Source organism: Medicago truncatula, chromosome 2, assembly GCF_003473485.1.
Source record: "Medicago truncatula cultivar Jemalong A17 chromosome 2, MtrunA17r5.0-ANR, whole genome shotgun sequence".
NCBI lineage: Eukaryota > Viridiplantae > Streptophyta > Magnoliopsida > Fabales > Fabaceae > Medicago > Medicago truncatula.
Window position 1 is genome coordinate 45165181 of NC_053043.1, and position 21823 is coordinate 45187003.

Genomic DNA, 21823 nt, shown 5'->3' on the forward strand with positions numbered 1-21823 from the left:
TAAAATCTCTCCAAAAAAAATAAAACTTTGTAAAAAGAAAACTTACCGTTCATTTGCATTAAAGTCTCGTATATAATTCAAGGAGTCATTCTTTAGAATTGAATGCTTATCATCAGATTCAGAAGTGAAATCATAGTTTTGAAAACCGGACTGGACCGGCCGGTCGAACTGGTCCGACCGTGAACCGGAGGGGTAACCGGTTCGGTTGGCATGTTGGATCGGTCATGCAATAAACCGGTGCGAACCGGCATGAACCGGACAAATTCGGTTAAAACCGGTGAACCGGCGGTTTAATGAGCCAACCGGGTTACAAATTTGTTTTTTAATGAATAATTATATTATTTACCAAAAAATTGAAAACTGACCTTGCTGTGGATCGAACAGGCAACCAAACAGTCACAAACTTCTCAAAAGCACTAATAATCCACTGCACCACTGCTGTTTGTTGTGATGAATTGTTGATTCATTTTGATTGTATATTATTTCAAAATATCATAAACTAAAACTACACCATTTTTTTTTTTCGTTACACTAAAACTACTTCATTTCAATTCACATTTTAACTTGTATTTTATAATTTTTTTTGCATAATTTGAATTTTGTCAATTTTTTTGCATAACTTGTATTTTGTCTTTCTTATAAAAAAATAGAAACATGTATTCTCTTTTTATTTTTTATTTTATCTTCATAATATATTGTATAAGTAAATGTTTCATAACATATATATATAAAAATTAATTTGTGTTTGATCATATAATAAGTGTTGAACCCGCGTCTCTTAGATTATTTTAGTTTCTAAAGTGACCGAGTCACCGATTCAATCCGAGTTAATCCGGTTAAATAACTATATAAATTTAATCTAAGGACCGAGTTATCTAACCGAGTCATCCGAGTGGTTCCGATTCAGTCATGCGGTTCGACCAATGACTCAGTGGTTCGACCATTGACCCAATACCCCCGCCGAGTCGATGACCGAGCCGAATTTTAAAACTATGAGTGAAATGTTATGGGAAAGCAAAAAGTTCTGCCAAGTACATTGCACATAAAGATTTTTTTCCCTTGTTTTAATATATTATTAATTAGGGTCAACAAATTTGGTTTGCGAGAAAAAAAATTAGGGTTTAAGAAAAGAATGTGGTAGGACTTAGTAGGATTTTAAAATAAGTGAAGTGATCATTGGCTCTCAAGGGAGTTTATCTTTGCTCCATTTTGGTTTGTTCAATTTATCCCATTTCAAGTCATAGATGTATGACATGTGGCAAAAATAAAATGAATGTTTGTGATTAAAAGGTTTGCAAAATACACTTGTTTGATGAATAACAAATCCCACACGCGTTTCCTCTTCTGTTATCTCTGAACAACAACAGGCATCCACTTTCCTTTCCTTCTTCCTCTTCCCATAATCATCGCCGTCTCTCCCTCTCGTCGTCGGTGCCGGCACAACTCTATCCCTCTTTTGCTGCACATCGCCTAGCCAATTTTGGCCTTATTTAATTTATATAGATCCATTAATCCCTTGCCAAAATCACATTCCTTTTTCAACAAATTGAATAACAAAGAGATTGCAGACAACGATCTTTCTTTTTAGCCGTCGGATTTGTGTTGTTCCACTTCTTCAATTTCTCTCTTGATTTGATTTTTGAGTTGTGGTATGTGGTTCTCTCCAACGACGTTGCGTTGTTTCGCCGCCGCTTTAGAACGGCAGCCGGAAGAAGAGTGGCAGCGGTGATTATGAGAAGAGGGAGAAGAAAGGTTCGCGTTGTTGTATTTGATAGATAGAACACCAGAGGAAACGCCCGTGGGTTTTTCTATTCATCAAACAAATGCTTTTTCCAAACCTTTTAATCCTAGCCATTGATTTTATTGTTGCCACATGTCATACATCTATGACTTGAAATTGGGTAAATTGAACAAACATAAATGGAACAAAGATGGACTCGCTCTCAAGATTATTTAGATTAGGATTTCAATCAACCTTGATTTTTTTTACAACATCAATCAACCTTGATGTTCACAATAATTGAGGTGTAGTTCAATTTTTTTTTTTAAAGAAGGTGGGTGTAATGGAAGTCATGTACAAGTATTTGAAGAAAAGTCTATATAAGTGTACAATGATTCACATGCAATGTCATTTTTTGTTGTCATTAGACAATAATAATATCTTTAATTTCTGTGTTGTTTTTTCAAACACTTTGGTCACCTTATATGCATATTCACACCAACCTAACTCCTCATTTCAACAAAAAATAGTCAAATACCTTCCCTTCCTTTTTTCCTCTGCACTTTTCCAAAACGAGGACTTACTTCCACAACACCCGCCTCTTGTTCAAATGTGAGTCCCAAGTCTTTGTCTCTCCTCCCTGTATCACAATACACACTTTGTGGTCATCACCCTCTGCCGGTTTGCAGCAACAAAGTTTACGAGTATGTCATGTTTGAAGTTTTTCTTTTAAAAAAATTGGGTATAACCGGCCACCATTATACTCCCTCCGATCCTTATTATAAGAAAAAAAAAAACCAAAAAACATTAAAAACCAATACAATCATTGATTAAAGAAACTTTTTGAATATTTTTACAAATATAACCTCATAAAAAATTGTGAAACATTAAATACACACACTAATATTAAAAAGAGAAGTATTAAATGAGCAATATAAAAGTCTTTTAAACAATAAATACACCTTAAAAGTTGTGAATTTTTCTTATAAATTGGACCAATTTTATTTTTTTAAAATTTTCTTATAATAAGGACCGGAGGGAGTACTACATTTAGTGAGTCCATCTTTGCTCCATTTAGGTTTCCTCAATTTATTCATTTTCACTTTATTGATGTATGACATGTGGCAAATGTAAAAACAATGGTTGGGATTAAAAGATACTCCATTTTTTAATGAAAAAACAATGACATGAGCCCTTTTTTAATGAAAAATAAAATACACCATTTTCCAACAAAACACACACTTTCTCTTTCTTCTTCCTCCTCTCAGCACCATCGCCACTCACCCTTTCACTCTCGCAAACGCCGTCATTCACTGTCGTCGTCGCAAACAGAACCGCGGTGAATCAAGACAACCACTGAAAATCAAAGCTCAAAATATCTTTGAATTGAATCACACTTATTTGTAAATCAATTAAATCATCATCGAGCTTTTACAAATTTCTCAAAATTTGATTTAGATCAGCAATAAATAAGCGATTTGCAGGAAAAAATGTTGCCGGAACAAAGTTCGCGATGGTGAGTTGTGTGAGGCTGTATGTGGAGAACGAGGAGATCACCGCGACGGAGGGTGATGAACGGCGGTGGAGGCGGCGCCGATGACAGGGAAACACAAACATGATGGTGAGAGGAAGAAGGAGGAGGAGTGCTGCACGTTCCTGAGAAAGAAGAAGAAGCGTGTTTCTGTTCCACGGAAAGAAGAAAGAGAAAGTGTGTGTTTTGTTGGAAAAGGTGTATTTTATTTTTCATTAAAAAAGTGCTCATGCCAAAGCTCTTAATCACAACCCTTGTTTTTACTCCTTCAGAAAAAAAGAAAAAAAAACCCTTGTTTTTACATTTGCCACATGTCACACATCAATAAAATGAAAAGGAATAAATTGAGGAAACATAAATGGAGCAAAGACGTATTTACATTTAGTATGTGTTTGGTTTATTGTTCACACTAAGACTCACGTTTACACATTTCCAATGCATTTTTTCAACGCAAAATCCAAACTTTTGAAAATGGAGTTTCATGTTTTCACAAGTTTGAAGGCTTTGGCCGCATACCCAAATAGACAATTACAATGTTAAGTTTCTAAGACCGTCTTGATCAATTAACAATGTCAATAACTCGATATTGTTAGTTCTCACGTCTTCACTAAGTTTGAATATGAGATCTCACATTTATACGTGTGAATTTTATGTAATGTATATCCTATCGTAAAAAACAAATATTTTCTCTAATCCATGATGTATTTGATTCATAACAAAGATCAAATACATCAACTTTTTTAACCCATATCCCTTATAAAAATTATCCAAGGGAGTAGTTAACTACTTTCATGAAGGTCCAAAATAAAGGAACCAATAAACTAGATCACAATAGTAATATTGCACCTAGTTTGATTAAAACAAATACGATTAATCAGAGATTCCATCTGCTCCTTTATTAACTTCATATATTAGCAAGAGCAAGTCAACATAAATGCCAATTATCGGGATCATGATTCTTGGTTTCCCTCACCAAATTAATAACAAAAACACACAAATTAAAAAACATTAATTAAAATGATCAGGTAACATATGCTAAGCTCACATCACATGGACTCATGGAGCAACTACCTAACCTGCCCATATTATATATCTAGGAGTCATTATATTACGTTAAACCACGTTACCAAACACCAAATCCTTTCTAAAAAATAAGTTTAATAATATATGATTATTGAAATTCAACACCAAAACCGCTCATATTTTGACTAACACAACATGTACAAAAAAATGTCAAACATTACATCATCAAATTTTCAACCCATTATGCATTCCCTACCAATTACGGTAAAACCATACAAGAGATACCTCACCTCATCATCAATAATATAACAATGGCAGTTGACAAAGATGCTTGAATATTGTGGGCTGTTCTTATATTTGAAATTTCACGGTCGACAAGACACAAGTAAAAAAAAAAGATATATGTATAACATCAATGAATTTAGTGACTCTTGTTGACCTTAAATGATGGTGTATCTTTTCTAATCTAAATTTTCTTGCATAATAAAATTTACTGTCTCTCTAAATCACGATCAATAATAATATCTTCACGAGGAGTACTAGAAGGTTGGATTCTTCTCGAAGATCTATCCCTAGTGAGAATTCTACGAAAAGAGCTCAACCTTGAAATATTTTTGGGGGACACACTACCACCATCCGATGTACCTTCGGATGGTGATATAAACAAAGTGGGACCCTCACGTGGCTCTGCTTCCGGCCGCGGTTCAACCTTGGTTCGACAATTTGGACAGGTGGAATGCGAAGCTAACCACTTATCAATACAACCCACATGGAAACTATGCTTACAATTAGGAAGCAACCTCATCATTTCTTCATCTTCGACAACACTCAAACACACTGCGCATTCAACAATATTCTTGGAAACATTTTTGTTTTCTTCTTGTTGCTTTTGTTTGAAGAGGAAAGTGGGAAGAGCAGCGATGATTGTAGGGTCGACTCCGGTGTTGGCTGGCTCGGCGAATTGAGTGTGAGCTTGAGCGACGGTGAGGCTGAGTTGTTGAATGGCAGCTCTCCGGCGAGCTTGGCGTTTGAGAACATACCTTGCATAGAGGTGTAGAGCTAAGACCAAAATCAATACAAGTGCTAAAGAAACTATGGCAGTAAGCAAGATTTTTTTGTTGAAGTTACTCTGACTTGATCCACGATAGAAATTTCCGAATGGATAATAATCATGATCATCATGGTTTCGATCATCATTAGGGTTACTCATAGCTACAATATAAAAGTATGCTTTGTGTTTTTGTGTTTCTGAGAGAGGGAGAGAGAAGAGTAAAATGAAGATGGAGGTTTGGTTTTTTTTCTTTGGTTTATGGGTTTTTGACTTGGGTTGGTGTTTAATATATGCGTGAAATACGTGTGTGGAGTGAAGAATAATATGGCAAACAAAGACTTTAATATAAGGTCATTTTCATTTATAAAAGTATGTGAACTTACACAAGAAACTGCCCTTATTTTTTTCAAAAGTTTTGACTGTTGAATATTGATATGTTTAGTGGGAATAGGGAAGGTAAAGGAATACTATTATTTGTTTAATAGCTAGAACTATTGCTTGGAGATTGGGATGACAACACTATATATATATATATATATATATATATATATATATATATATATATATATATATATAAAGGAAAAATAAGTAGTTGAGATGAGTACATTTTTCTTCTTCTTTTCGTATGACATGGTGATGATGAATTTAAATTTATATTAGGCACACATAAGGCCATGTAAATATGGTTTTTTTTAGATTACCCAATCTTATTTAGAGGGTATTTATCCTCTCATGATATCAATCAATTAAAATGTAATATACATTGATAACATTAAATGTCATAAATAAGTCAATTTTTCCTAAAAAAAAAATCAATTACAATCATTAGGTAACTTTTAATACTTTTAATTTTTATTTAATTATAGACATTATAACATTAGAGATCCTTTATCTTATTTATTTGTAACATTTTGGTCCTTTATCTTTATTTTTTTTGTTTAGGTCTTTTATCTCTTATAAAAGCACATATACACCCTTTTTCTCATTTAAAAAAAAAATACATAACTTTATTTTTTAAAATATATTTTTATTAAAAATGAAAAAAAATCCTGAAATATGATGAAGATGTCCATTATCTTCATCTTCTTCCTTTGAATCTTCACCATCTTCATTAAATCAAAAAAATTATACACAAATATATCTCACAATATCATGAATTAATGTTATATTTACCTCAAATCTTCTTTTAAACACAAAAATCAAAACCCCGTAGAGAAAAAGATTTAGTTTCATCGGAAAAAAATAAAAAATTTGTCACGCCGTATATTATTATTATTATTATTATTATTTAACTCAATATTCAAACCCGACATAAAAATAACCCTAAAATTAAGAGCAACTTTGCACATCAATTTTGTTGTTTTCAGAACAATCTTAACTTTCGTAAAGCCTAACCATTCCGCCAGTGACTAAGCCTCCACCATCCGCCTTGCAACATTTGTGAAATTAATGTTTTGATTTTTGTGATTAAAAGAAGATTTGAGGTGAATATAACATTAATTCACGATATTTTGAGATATATTTTAGTAGAATTTTTTTATTTAAAGAAGATGATGAAGATTTAAAAGAAGAAGATGAAGATGATGAACATCTTCATCATATTTCTGCATTTTTTTCTTCTTCATTTTTAATAAAAAAATGAGAAAAAAGATGTATATGTGCTTTTAAGAGAGATAAATGACCTAAACGGGAAAAAATAAAGATAAAGGACCAAAGTGTAACAAATAAATAAGATAAATGACCTATAATGTAATCTTGCCTTAATTATATTTAGGTGTTCAATCTTAGTTAATTTACATTACATGACTGACTTAGAGCAATTAAAATTTCACATTAAATTTCTTTCATTTGAATGTCCTTAAATTTATCAGTTATATTCATAAAATTTCTTCTTTCCATTTTGATTGTTCAATTTTTTCGTTCCCAACTGCCGCATTTTTTAATTTTCGTGAGAATCGTCGTCGTTCGTTTGATTCCTAATATCGTGAGAATTGTCGTTATTTCCAGTACTACGTCAGGTATATATGGTGACTTGATTTTTCTTTTTGATTTGATTTTTCTTGGTTGTGAGGTAGTTAATTATAACAATTGAGTAAGTCATGTGTTGTACTTTGAGGGCTGCTAGCATGTGTTGCCGTTGTGATTTCGTGGGAGTCTTCTAGCATTTTTTTTGGTTGTTGCTGAAATTGTTATGTGATTAGGCTTTTGTTCTTTTGTTTGGACTTAAATGTTTTGGCTGATTGTGAGGCATGTCTAACAATGCTAAATGGTATTTGTAGATCAAGATGTTAGACTCTAAGTTCTTATTAGTCATGATTGTGGCCAACTTTTTTTTTCGTTGGTGGTGTATGGGGTTCAAACCCCGGATCTTGCATATATTATGCATTGTCCTTATCAACTGAGCTAAGCTCACGTGGACATGATCGTGGCCAACTAAGAATGTGCCCTAAGCGTCGATACTCGACTAAATTCGTGTGATCATGTGTAGATCATGACTTGCCATCTTTTTTATCTGAATTCATTTATTTGTATTGTTTTCTTCTCTTCTTTTATCTAGATAAGTAGTTTCGATATAGATTTAATTTTTATTTCATGATTTAGTGATATCATCGTCAAAATCCGGAGATGTTTTTTTTTTTGTCGTCTTAATGTGATGTTGGATTTTTGTCTTGTTGTGGTGTTCGGTTGGTTCATATTGTTTTATTAATTTTGATACAATGGTACTTTCAATCAATGACTTGAAAATTCATTTAATTTTCTATTTCAACATCTTTTTTTAGATAAATAAAATGATAAATAACCATTAAAATTTACACATAGGTGGAAAGATTGATGTTTGAATCCCAGTCACGACGTCCATCCTAACGATTTTGATATTTTATTAATTGAGATAGGACTCATGGACAATTTTTTATTTTAACATCTTATAGCTAGCTAATGTTAACAAAATCGTTTAATTATTTAAGTGCAAGTTGCAATTAATCTATACATTTAAAAAGAAAAAGGAAAGTGGGAGCTCGTTTTTTTCTTTTGGAAGGATAAAGTGGGAGCTCATTGTTAGTTGACTTTCGAAGCCTTATAACGTGTGTTACTACTACGTAATGAAGTTAAGTTGAGAATGGATTGAGTTCCACGTTACTACTACGTAACAAGATGTTGATAAATTAAGAGGACTTTTACTTGTAACGTGTGGAATTAAAATGTTATCCAGTCCAAGCAATAAAACATTTTATTGTTGTTGTAATACGTTGTGTTGTAGTGGTTATGCGCAGTGGCTAGAATTTTTTTTATGCAGGGGTCAAATATAAATATAAAGGAAGAATAAAATATTTTTAAAACAAATATATTAAATTTAAGGATAAAAATAATTTTAGTCCCATAGATTATAATTTTTTAGGTTTAGCCCTTAAATTTTTTTTACTAAAAAAGTGTTTTTAGTCTTGTATTTAATCTCTAACAAAAAATTAAAGACAAAAATCAAACAAAATCTTATAAACATAACTCAAAAATCGCAAGTGTTCTAAAGACTAAAAACAAATTTAATTCGAAAATTAATCAATACATGAAGGAAAAAAAATGACAATAATTTTTACTTATATGAAATGTAAATTAAAGCATCAACAAAGTATAAAAATTGACAATAGCTATTTAAAAAAGTTGTGTCCAGAAGTCCTAGCTCAACTGGTAAAATGCCGAAATTGTTAGGCCGGATGCCATGACCGGGGTTCGAACCCCGGTACCTCCACTTGTGTGTGTGAGTTTATAATGGCTTTGCCATTTCGTCTATCTACAAAAAAAAAAGTTGTGTAAAATGCATTTCAAGAAACCAATTTTATCCATAATTGACCGTTTACTAAATAGATTAATAATGTCTTTTCCAATGTAAAACAAATAGGTTATTTGCAAGAAACTCAATGTCCATTTAATTTATTTATGTTAATTTTCGGCAACTGAATTTGTTTAGGGTATCTCAATGTTTATTTTTATTTTTGAACAAGAGCTCAATGTTTATTATTTGAGGTAGCCGAATATAAATTTACACCAACTTATTAAAGATTAATATATTTTTTGGCTACCCCTTGTCAATGAAGGGCTGCGCCCCTAGTTATGCGTTCTCTCAACCCATTTTATTCTACCAACAAAAAAAAAATATCGTTGTAATAAAAAATGAAAATATTTTGCTTATGTTTGGTGATTTAAATGAGCCAGCTTATATCTTATTCGACTTGTGGAATTAAGATGTTATCCAAGTCCAAGAAATAAAACATTTTGCAAATATTTCGGGATGCAAATAAGCTAGTGTATAGCTTATTCGATTATATTATAAGTTTCGTTAAATAAATTAGATGTATTTGGTAGTAAGTTTTTTTCACTAATTTATATTTTAAGATGCTATGGTCTCGTAGATTGACTAATTTTTAAGCTTATAAAAACAACTTATAAAAATAAAGAAGTTTTTATTTGTTATTTATAAGAAACTTTTACTTATTATTTATAAGCTTTTTAAGATAGTTTATGAAAAAATATCTTATAAAAATATAATTTTTGTTAGTGAAAACTTATGAATTAACATTTAACAAGTAACAAAACAAATTTAACACAAAAAATTATTTATTTACATAAATTATTTTTTATAAATTCAAAAATAAATCAATTCATACGAGCCCAAAAACCATATCAAATAACATTTGAGCTCTTAACTTCTAGTTTTTTTAATTTTATTTTATATTTTGTTCCATTTTTAACCATAAAACTATCCGCTCCCTCTAGTTAAAACTCCACTCACTCATATTAAAATCACATTCCATCATTTCAAAATAAAATTGTCCCAACGTTTTGAACAACTTTTGCTTTACTTTAATTCTCCATTCATTCATATTGCATTCAAAACGATGACCAACGATCAAGCTTAAACCGGAGGAGCAACACAAGTATATATAATTGTATTGTATGATCAACTATTATATATTTTCTTCTTGTTGCAATTCATTGAAGAGATTTCATGGTAGATAATTTGTTTGAATTTTTTATATAGTTTTATGTTAATTCTACTAAGAATTTAATTTTCTTTCGTAAATAGGGTCATTTCACCGGAAGAGATCCTAAGTTCGGCACTAAATATGAAATCTTATTTGCACATTGGTTTCCCACGTTGATAGAGTGTAACTCCTTCAAACATATAAACTTTGATGGCTCTGAGACATTGATTTGTCGATTGTTCTTTGAAATTCTTTGAAACGTTTGAAGCCGAGTAATTTTTAGTTTTTGAGTTTGAGATGAGTTTTATATTTAACAATTTTTAAAAATTTTATCTTTTATTATTTACTACAAATAGTTCAATATTTCAAGGAGTTTTTTTGTTTTTGTTTTTGTTTTTTGGCACACAACAAAGGACCTTCCAGCATCTTAATGTTCTTATTTAGGTCACAAATTTGCTTACCAAGCTCGGCTTCAATATTTCAAGGAGTTGATATGTGAAAACCAATTAAATGTGTTACTGAATTGATCGAATCCAAACTCCAGTATCATAATTTTTTTGTCACTATTTATATTTTGTTTATACATTACGATTGAAGAAAAAACAATGATTGGTGTTCCTTTAAGTTTTAATTTAAAAAATTTACAATAGAATGATACTTGAAAAATGATTGGTTCATTGTTTGAAAAATTGAAATTTTTGTGATTTGTTATGTCTAAACTTAAGTTTTAATTATCATTGTCTAATTAGGGGTAAAATGAAAAATTTGGGGGGTCTTAGAAATATGGGGGATCAAAAAGAAATTCTCGATTAAGAAATTGTATTAAACCCAACATTAATTCCAATCTTGGACACAGCAGAGTCATTTGGGCCTGAATTTGAGATAAGCATTGTATATAGTACAATCAATAATAATTCACCTCATACCCCCTCAAGTTATACCTCTACCCACATTCAAGTGCTTAAATTACCTTTCTTTCTTATAAATAGAAAATAATTTTCAATTTTTTTATGTGTGTTTGAGTTTGCTGTAATTGAAGTGAATTCTGGTAAATTTTTCTGGTTGAATTTGCGAGATTTGCTTAGGTGGGGGTTAAGTTTAACGGTATATGGAGCAAAATTTAGGCTCAAATTACCCTGCTTCAAATTATGAGCACGTTATAGACACTAAATTATTTTTTAAAATTAATTAAGTGTGATTGAAATATTGTATGATAATTTATTATGATATTTTTTTAAATATCAAATAAGCACAACATTTTTTTTTTTTTTTAAGAATAAAAAATGGAATATATTAACAACGGCGATGTTCCTCTTTAGCACAAGGTGTACTAAAGAAGCCACCCCAAAGAACAAACAGTCACAGTATAATTACAATAAACAGGTCAGTCGATATCCAAACAAAGTAACGGGTCCGACTACCATCTAATCGTGCCATAAACAAACTTGACATTGTTAGCTTTCAGCCACCAAAAGGAATTATGCTTAACCTTTTCCATAAGAACTGTGATATTAGTTTGGATATTCTTAAATATTATATTATTTCGTTCATTCCAAACTATCCACACAAACAGTAACCAAAGCATCTGCATAAATGTTATGACCGGCGCCTTGTAGACCCTCCTATAGAGTTAGTAAACTGAAAAAAATGATCATGGAGGGTAAACGGATCAACTCCTGAAATGCCAATCCAATTCCTTATGTGCTGCCATAAGGATCCAAAATGTTCACAATGGAGAAACAAATGATGTGCTGATTCGTCGATGCCACACCCCGCCACACACGTGATAGCCTGAGAAGGAAGAACGCCCCGCCTTAGAAGATTGATTTTCGTGGGCAGCCTGTCTTGAAGCAATCTCCAAGCAAGAATAGACACCTTCAAGGGAACCTGCTTGTGCCAAAATAGCTCTTCCGTTACGTTAATTAAAGGTGCAGCTTATAACGTTAGGATATGATAAGCACCACGCACTGTATAGCCTCCCACAATATCCGGGAGCCATTGCCACCTGTCAAAAACATCAGTATGCACAACAAAATTGTTAAGTAAAAGGCGACACTCGCTTAACATCTCCTCCTCCCACGCCCACAACGGTCTCCTCCAACTCCACGCATCTCCTCCTACCTCCCAACCAAGAGTGAACATATCAGACACTGTACTCAGCTTATTCAAAGCTAAGCCAAATAAACGGTTAAACCTCCTACACAACGGAACATCACCTATCGAAACATTAATCTATGTTTATCCGAAGTATTATTAAGGATCAAATGAATTATACTTAAGGGTATGTTTAGATTGATTTATTTGAGTTCATCTACCGACATAATTTTTGTGAGACTGTTTGGAAGAACTTATGACAATTTTCATAAGTTTCGTTCAACTTATTTTCACTAGTTCTCCAATATAGCTTATAAAAATTACTTATAGCATATACAAAAACAATTTAACGTTATTTTATCTTTTAATGTAAAAATGTCTTATGCAAACTTATACACATTTTGCTATAAGCTACCAATAAACGGTTTATTCAAACACATCCTTACGGTTACTCTAGAGTATGTTTGGAAGTTTGGAGAAGAGAGAAGAACTTTGGAGGGTGTTTTTGTAGAGAAATCTTTTAAAAAAATAATTGAGTGTTTTTTTTTTTGTAGAGAATGATAAATTAATGTCTTATGACTAATGTATTTTTATTTTGAAAGTATTATAATTAATATAAATTGAATTTGAAAAATTAACTCAAACCTTTGAGACTTCTTTCTTCAATACAATTTTTTAGTTTATCACAATTTACCCACTTAATCCTCCCATCCCAAAGCTCTCAACTCTTACTTCTTTCTTCCTTTTCTTATAAGTCCTCCCCTCTCCTCCCCTTCCATCAAAACTTTGAATCAAACCATATGGAGACGGATTTTTTGCTGGGAGAGTCACAAGGGAAAGGGAACGTCAGTGCTAATTTCTTAGGCAAGTTCATTTGTGAAGTACCTGAAGCTACTACTAGAGAACATAGAATAGAATAGCATAATCAATTTTCCACATGCTAATGTTGGTCCCGTACGTTATTCAAACAAAATTAGGCCAGCAAATTATTTATATCAGCCGTCCTATACGGCTATACTCTTGTTACAATTTCAATTTCCTTCGAAATTCTGATACATAGATTGTTCAAGTCGACATAATCAATGTTCTAGCATAGTAGGATATCAATTACTAGCATTTAAAACATTAGGTTCTCTGTAAAATTTAGCAAAAACATAGATGTAAGATCATCATTTTTTAAGGTACATAATTTGAGTTTCATACTCTACTAAAAAATGGTCCCTCAATGCCAGCCAGATCATACATATGCAACTAATATCAATTTTGCTCCAATAATGAAAATTATACAACTCTTATATATCTTTTTTATTTGCATTCAATGATATTTTATGATAGTGCTGTGCATCTAATTTAAGATGTTTCAACAATTTCTATACTACCCATTTTACCATATCATAGTTCCTCCGATGAACTGAAAAATTAAGATAAATGTTCATCAACGTTCGGAACCTTCGTTGGAGATACTCCAAGGTTTGCAAAATCAAGCAAGAAAATAATTGAATATCCTATGTGCCATATCAAACAAATGTTTGAGTGACATCAATAGACCGAACCACAACATATGGTTTGGTTTGGTTCAAAATTGGCTTTTGTTTCTTTCTTTATGGTTGAGTTTTGACTACTAAGTTTTACGTGACATGTGAGACTTTTTTTTTACGGAATGTATCAGTTTTGTTGTTTTTTTACGTAAGTCTTGTAGCTGACGTACGTTTGAGTTACTTCAAACACGCAGGTCCATATTTGTTTTCAAGAAACTTCTTGTTTTGGTCACACAGTTCTGTTTGTAGTATGGTTTGTTTTGGGACTAATCTGATTACATTTGTCCCTTCATATGGCTGACTATTTTATAGTGTGAACCATTTTTCCGATGTCCAATCATGCGTGTGAGGGGGTGTATTAAGAGTCCTGTATTGGAAGTGATTTGGTATGAATAAATGTTTATAAGTTGAGGTAATTTTTACCTCACATGCCAGTTTTATAAGGTTGATTTACACCCAACCATAAATTATTTTCATGTTTTGTCTAACACGTCGTTGGAGAAAGAATATGCTTACAAAATTATATCACAATGAGCACAAACATCGACTGAACAAACACGTCTTTTTTTTTTTAAGAAAATTGAGTTAGAGACTATAACCAGTTTATCTTTGTGAGGTACTGCATAAACTGTCTAGTGAAATTGAAGCATACACAGAACTGCATAGTGAATCAAAAGGAACTTGGAAGACATGAAAAAAGGAAACTAACATATATTTCTGCTATAGGGGACAAAAATAATTGAGTAAATCAAAACTGCCCTAGATGGATTATGTTTGTCTTGAAGTGGTTTAGCAAGAATATGAATGAAATATCTATTGTTACTTTATATTGGACCTATAAACTATGCTTTTTCTACCCTGCAAATATACAATAAGAATCAAAACAAAATCCAGCACAAAGCCATGTATTAATTGAGTAAAGTATATCACGAAATAATACATGATAATAATTAAATATATCTAGCAGCATTGGTTCGAAGGAAGTAGTGAACCCACTTCCAATTGCTTAAAAAACACATAAAAAACACCAATGTAAATGGTTACAATAAGGAGAGAACATAAATAATACCACAAAGATAAATTTTTTGTATCATCAAAATGTGTCCATCTTAATCTTCCCATGTCTTCATAGCTAGTAGACAATACCCCTGCAGAACAACATTCAAGCCGGAAATTTAAAATGGAGTAATCACTAAGTACAAAAATAACTTAGATGTTTTTATATTGTCTGTTCCATTATAAACTAAACATGACAATTTTACAAATGTTATGAATTGGTCCCTTTGTTTTCAGAGTTTAAAAACGTCTGCGACAACGATCTGGATCATAACATTAAGGTTTTGTATGTCTCAGTTTTTGCAATGAGACCATGATTTAAGCTTCATTAGCCATATTTGGCCGTAATTTTTCGCAATATCAAAAATATCGTGACATGAAAGCAATTTAGAATTTGTATGGTTATAAATACTAATCCAAGAAAAGGAGAAAAAAATGGCAATTGTGGAGTACCTGATAGAAATGGAAGATTGTAGCATTGTGAAGTTCATACTAATGGTTAGTGATGAGAATTAGAAGAAGAGGATGGCCTTTCGGAACCAACTCCATGGCTCTCATCCTCACCTTGAATTCTAGCAGGAATACAGAAACCTGTCAAAGCATCAGACAGAAACCTGCTACCGAAGATAGAAGCTTGGTGAATTTGTTGTTGAGACTTGTGATTATGATGATCCACCGAGGCATCCGCAATTGGAATATCATTCCAAGGACGAAGTGATGGCGAAAAACTGGACTGAAGGGTCCCCCTATGGGCGGAAAAAGTCGAACCTTGGCCAAGAAACGCAGGCGAATTAACCATAAACCCGGTTCTATTCATATCAGCTGTGTTCCAATTCACAATCCTGTTATAATTAGCATCAAATCCAACAGGATTTGATCCAGAGAAAAGTGTTTGATCATTTGAAGCTGAATTGTCTTGGAATGAATGAAGAGAAAGACCAAGATCCTGTGTTGAGTTGTTTGTTCTTGAGATTATATCAGAAGAGTAGCTTTGAAAATTCATAGATTCACCAACAGAAGTTGTTGGAAAAAATGCTATAGCATCATTATCAATAGTTGATTGAATGAAACCTGAATGGTTATGGTTATGATGATTGTTCTGCTGCAAATTGTAACCAGAAGATTCTGATTGTTCTGCTGCAATAACCATTTCATTTGTTTCTACTGCATTATTATTATTATTCTCTTCCTCTTGTAACTCTTCTGTTGCATTTGGAATTGGATTCCATGGTGGAAGCTGATCAAGTTTGTCAATGGCAGACTTAGCCTTTTTGATAAGCCAATCAACAGCTTTACTCGGTCTGTCGTAGCCGAGACGGTCTTGAACATCATAGAATTGAATTGCTGTGTGTGCTGATAATCGAACACGTCGATCACGAGGACCTTTCGCAGTGTATACCTTACTATGTCTGTCTTTTCTACCTGTCGCCCTTACAATGTGGCCTCCTTGAACTTGAACTATTTCTCCTCCTGTGCTCTTCATTCCCATTAATCCTCTTGTATAAATTTTGTGTCTTTGAATTTGTAAAGATAGTTCTATTGTGTTTCTGTTTCTTGCGTATGCATATTGATATTTGTGTAGTGTGAAATTTGATGCCACTTGAGTCAATGTATATGCTTCAAAATTTGTTCTTGTTTTGTGATTATTGATGCACTTGCTTGTTGATAATGACAACCACTGAGAGTTTGATTCTTTCTTCTTTTATTTTTCCTTTTTTTTTTTGTGGCCTTGTTTTTCTACTTTTTTTTCTCTTCTAATTGATGTTGGATTTCTTATAGAATTTCTTCATGTGGATACTTTTTTCTGAAGCTGAAAATAACCCTTAATTCTACCACTTATATTGATCCTAAAAACAAAAACAAAACCAAAACTAAAACATGTAATAGCAATATAGTACTCTAAAATATGCATATGCATATGCAAGATAACAAAAGTTAATTACTCAATGCTTTTTTGTTTATGGGATTTGTAACCAACTCATGTGCTAAAAGATAGTAAAAGGACATAGTAAACAAAATTTAGTAGATTGTTAATTGGTGTGTTGTTTATTATTATATGAGAATCCCAAAATTTTGTAAAGATAATATAAAGAATTTTTAAGCTTTCAAGTTGAAGATTGTTTGTAATGGGAAATGGTAAAACTCACAACAAACTAGAATAGGACATTGAAATCAGTGATGTATGTCACATGGGGTTCAGAAGGTTTTTGCAAGAAAAATATGAGTGGATGATGCAAACAAAGTTAGGGGAGGAAAAAAAATGGTACCTTTTGGCCTATGAGAGCTCCAAGATGCTTCTGCAAAGAGTGGCAAAGTGTGCTTAGAGAGAAGAGATTAAAGATCTTTTGGTCTTTTTTTAGCCCCACAAATGTTAATGTAAGATTACAACAACTTGTCTACAAAACTTCAACTATATTGTGAGTCATATCTTTTTGAGTACAACAACAAACTTCCTCAGCTTTCAACTATCTAAATATATAAACATAAAGTTGATTTTTTTTTTTTTTTTTTTAAGGAATAAAGTTGATTTTATTATAAATTATTGTTTGCTCTATCTAATATTACGTACAACTTCAGTCTCAAATATAAGCAAACAAAATCAAACAAATTTGATATATCTCGTTAAAAATTTGAACCGTATAAGTCTATTTTGTTTGACTTTTTTTACATATTCAAGACCGGAAAGAGTTTAATATCAATGAAATATTAATTGTTTTTTCATTAATATAATTATATTTATTGTATTTCAATTCATTTAAATATGATTATTTTAATAAATAAATTTATTTAATCATTAAAATCAATAAAACTAATCATTTTCTAAAAAAAACTATCCGTAACTCAATTGAGATACTTGTAACGAAACAAATTGTATAGATTTTTAAGCATTTTATTAGTGTGAAGTATCTATCAACTTTGTTGATAATTATTAATCTTCACAAAACATGATTGATCATTTTAGTAAAATATTTTTCATTAAATACATCTTTTATCAATAACATTCAAATCTAAAATATTGTTTAGACAACGAGTTCAATTTCGCTCCGAACAAGAACAAGCGTAAGGTCGGTATTGTAACCCTATTAGTTGCTAGTGACGAGGTATGATTAAGGTGGTGGATGATAGAGAGGTAACTCTGAATTGCCTTTGCCATATCTTCTACCCACAACTTTTGAAACCTTTGATAATGACATCTAACAGCTTTTTTGGTTTCTTTCTTATCTGTACTATTGTGGTTTTTCACTTTTCACTATTAAGAAATGTGTGATTTCGCTAAAAGGAACAACCATCCACTGTGCATTCTCATTGCACTGCTACACTTTTCTACCAACTAAATAAATAAATAAAATCATGTTTCCTCTGAAAACACTGAAAAGAAAAGATATTTTTGCTCAACTAGAAGAAGGGGGTACAGTACAGTATGCATTAACGAGCTTTGTTGCTTGGGTAGGTTTTAATTAATCAGCAAAGTAATTTAATGCAAGACCTTCTCTTTTTGGGCTAATTTTAATGCATAACCTTAGCATGGTGATTCGGGCTACTTGCATATCGTGTTCAATAAAGTATCATATCTTTTTAACTTGTGGGGTAAACGATAACTTTTTAGCTTTAAAGTACATCATCTTAAAGGTGATCAGTAATATAATAGCATATTAGCATCTAATTATCTCTTGATTCCATATTAAGTACCCAAATAAAAGAGTTCAACTATAGAATACATATTTGAGATAACTATTTTAAACTAAGAATTTTAATCAAAACTAACGAGATATAAAACAATACTATCATTCAATAACTTGACTTCATTCATCAATGCATCAATTCTATTCAGTAGCCTTGTCTTTCAAACCTCCCCATTGTTTCTATCTTTGTTCTGAAATATGTTCATATTTGTTGTTCTAGGTACTATGTTATGTGTATTTAACAGGGCCACTTAACATAAGGATAAAATTGATTAACGTTATGCAATTTTAGAGAGGAGGGGATAATTGAAGTTTTGTTAATGTTAAAGGAATAATTAACGAAACTTACAATTTCAGATGGTGATTGCATATTCACTCGTTGAACTTTTAAACCTAATTTTCATTATTATTTCCTACATTTCTATATGTAAAATTTATAGACAAAAACACAAGAATCAAGAAAAATGGTTTTTTTTTTCATTTAATTTAACAATAATGTATAATTTCTTTTTCCAAATTTATCCTACAATTATTAAGAGGAAAAAAGAAACGGTTGGTTTTAAAATCTTTCAATTTAATCAGGGGTATTTTTGAGTAAAAATAATCAACACATCTTGTAATTTGAAGTTAGTTTTATAAAAAGAGGCTAAGAAAACTTTACAAGAGAGTTTTTTTGAATGCAAGAGAGTTTTAAATACAGAGACAATTGTATCATTATATTCAGTAGAAAAAGTTGTAGCTTTTTAATTGTCACTTTTGTGAAGAAAACAATTGTTGCTTTTATATAAAAAAATTGTTTTTGTTTATATGTTGTTTTAAAGGTTCAATGCAATATTAGTATTGTTTTGTTAATGGTACTTTTTTTTGTCAACAGTACTCTTAATTATTTATTTTAAGGAGATATATAGTTACAATGAAGTAATAAATAGTTAAGAATATTATATAAAAAAAACATAAAAAATGTTGTTTTCTTAGAATGTGCAAACAAAAACCCTGAAAAAACAATTGCTACCATGCATGTAAGACCTCCGTCGTCGTTGTTTCAAAGATGATTGAATCTTTTGATGATTTGGTCTTGGCTTCGAGTTCAAGATAGTTCTAACTTTGGGTGATGCTCAAGACTTTAGTGCTTGAAAGGACGATGACTTTGCAATCTAGGTCTGTTTTAGGATGATTCGTAGTCGTAAACTTGTTGTCGGTGCTTTCGTCACAGTATGTGGTGGGTTCATGGAGTTGCTTCCGTGTTGGCGGACAATCCCATTTACCAGTATACCAGAGTTGTTTCGGAGGAACAAACACATGGAAAGTAATGCTCACACACCACTTTCTCTTTGCAATTTGGATTTGCACCTTGCATTGGATTCGTTGGATTGTCCACGAGGTGGTTGAGTCTGTTCGCTCCATTTTTGTTTCTTTTTGAATGGTTATTTTGTTCATTATCCTTTAGGGTTGGTCTTAAAAAGTGTAGCTTGACAATAGTTGTATTCAGGGCCGAACCTTGGAAAGTGCAAGAAGCTCTACTAACCGGACCTCTAAAAACTATGGGCCTTAAAAAAAAAATTATAATACCCATCCCCACTTAAATTAAAAAATTACATGTTACTCTTTTTTTTTCTTCAGTACACGTATGAGTTTTTTCTAGACTCTAGTTTTACTTTCTGGACATAAATTTGATGCTATCAAACCACCATCAATTTGTATAATCACTTAATCAGTCAATTTGAAAAGCTATTTCATTGAAAGAATTACAACAATTATTTCTTTTCATATAAACCATTAGTTTTCCCCTTTCCTACGACGTAGGAGTGACATTCCAAATGACACATTAGGTAAATTTCACCTCTCTTTCACTTAATTTTATTTTGTTTTGTTTCATATTTAAAAGTTCTTATGATTCTGATTTTATAATGAAGCTTAACTACACAAAAAAATTATGTTTTTATTTTACTGGGACCTATTTTAAAAATAGAACCGAACCTCCTATTTCATAGGAACGGCCCTAATTGTATTGTCTTTAAGGGTTGTTACTACACCTTTGTTTGATCTCACTGAGTCAAGTTTTCGTCCCCAGTCATTTGTACTTTTCTTTTGATTTATATATTTTATTTTCGCTTAAAAAAATTGTCCATTTTTATAAGATTCTTTACAAATTTCAACATGTGTTAAGTTTTTTAGTCACAAAAATTCTCCTGATTAAATGGGGAGAGTAAAAGGATTAATCATTTCTCTCTTAATAATTGAATGATAATTTTTGAAAGAAAATGTATATTGTCGACAAATTAAATGTAAAATAAATTCTTTTTAATTGTTGTGCATTGATCAAGTCTCTCTTTACGCACGCACATATATAGAGAGAGAAACATACACTAGCAGAAAGATAGAGGATCACATGTCTGTCTTTTTACTATTTTCATTGTGCTAACGTGTGTAAAATATGAATGTGTGTTTATGAAATTTTGAGTTAAGATAAGAGAGTATAAATATATATACTCGAGACTTTTAAATTATAACAAACTCAACAAACCATCAAATTCATCCTATAAAATTCAGTAACAATGACATGACTATCCTTATATCGTTGATCAATAGAACCATATCACTCATTGCCACGATACCTATCCTGTTTTAAATGGCAAGATGGCATCGAATATGATGAAAATGTAAGAGTTAAAAATTTAAGGGGTAAAATATAAATCCTAAAAAAGGACAAAATATAAGAAAATATATATTGTGATTGACTGAATTCAAGTTCTATTCATCATGGGGATGTAGCTCAAATGGTAGAGCGCTCGCTTTGCATGCGAGAGGTACAGGGTTCGATCCCCTGCATCTCCAAAATGTTATTGTTTCTATAAATTTATTAACAATATTTTAATTCCACTAAATTTATTTTTACGACTTTTACTTCCCTATATCATCACTTTTAGTCCTTATTTTTAAATCAATTCATGTGTAGCATTTATATTTTTTAACAAATTTGTATGGAATATTGTAAGAATCTCTCTCAAAAAAAATGAGAATTATTTAACAAAACATGAATTAAAAATGAATTTAAATATTATAATTTTTTGTAAAATTTTATTAATCAATATGAGTTCTACGTATGAGCTTACTATAATGAGAGAGCAAAGTTGGTATATTAAAAAAA

At 31.5% G+C, this 21823-nt stretch overlaps 2 protein-coding genes and 1 non-coding gene across 3 annotated transcripts; 1 reads left to right on the forward strand and 2 right to left on the reverse strand.

The window, feature by feature from the left end:
- Positions 1 to 4392: 4392 nt before the first annotated feature.
- LOC25487742 (RING-H2 finger protein ATL40) lies at positions 4393 to 5615 on the reverse strand. The gene has a single exon (XM_013609742.3). The coding sequence runs from the start codon at positions 5482 to 5484 to the stop codon at positions 4765 to 4767; it is 720 nt and encodes a 239-aa protein (XP_013465196.1). The 5' UTR covers positions 5485 to 5615; the 3' UTR covers positions 4393 to 4764.
- A 9194-nt stretch (positions 5616 to 14809) lies between these two features.
- LOC25487743 (transcription factor TCP4) lies at positions 14810 to 17446 on the reverse strand. The gene is made up of 3 exons (XM_013609743.3): positions 17260 to 17446; positions 15446 to 16839; positions 14810 to 15084 (listed from the first exon to the last, which is right to left on the reverse strand). The coding sequence occupies exon 2, from the start codon at positions 16479 to 16481 to the stop codon at positions 15492 to 15494; it is 990 nt and encodes a 329-aa protein (XP_013465197.1). The 5' UTR covers positions 16482 to 16839; positions 17260 to 17446; the 3' UTR covers positions 14810 to 15084; positions 15446 to 15491.
- Positions 17447 to 21437: 3991 nt separating this feature from the next.
- On the forward strand, positions 21438 to 21510 carry TRNAA-UGC (transfer RNA alanine (anticodon UGC)). Its single transcript has one exon. It is a non-coding gene; the product is annotated as a tRNA-Ala (tRNA).
- Positions 21511 to 21823: the final 313 nt, after the last annotated feature.

Excerpts from the sequence above, each read along its gene's own strand:
- LOC25487742 (XM_013609742.3), bottom strand. The coding sequence starts at position 5,484 with ATGAGTAACCCTAATGATGATCGAAACCATGATGATCATGATTATTAT.
- LOC25487743 (XM_013609743.3), bottom strand. The coding sequence starts at position 16,481 with ATGGGAATGAAGAGCACAGGAGGAGAAATAGTTCAAGTTCAAGGAGGC.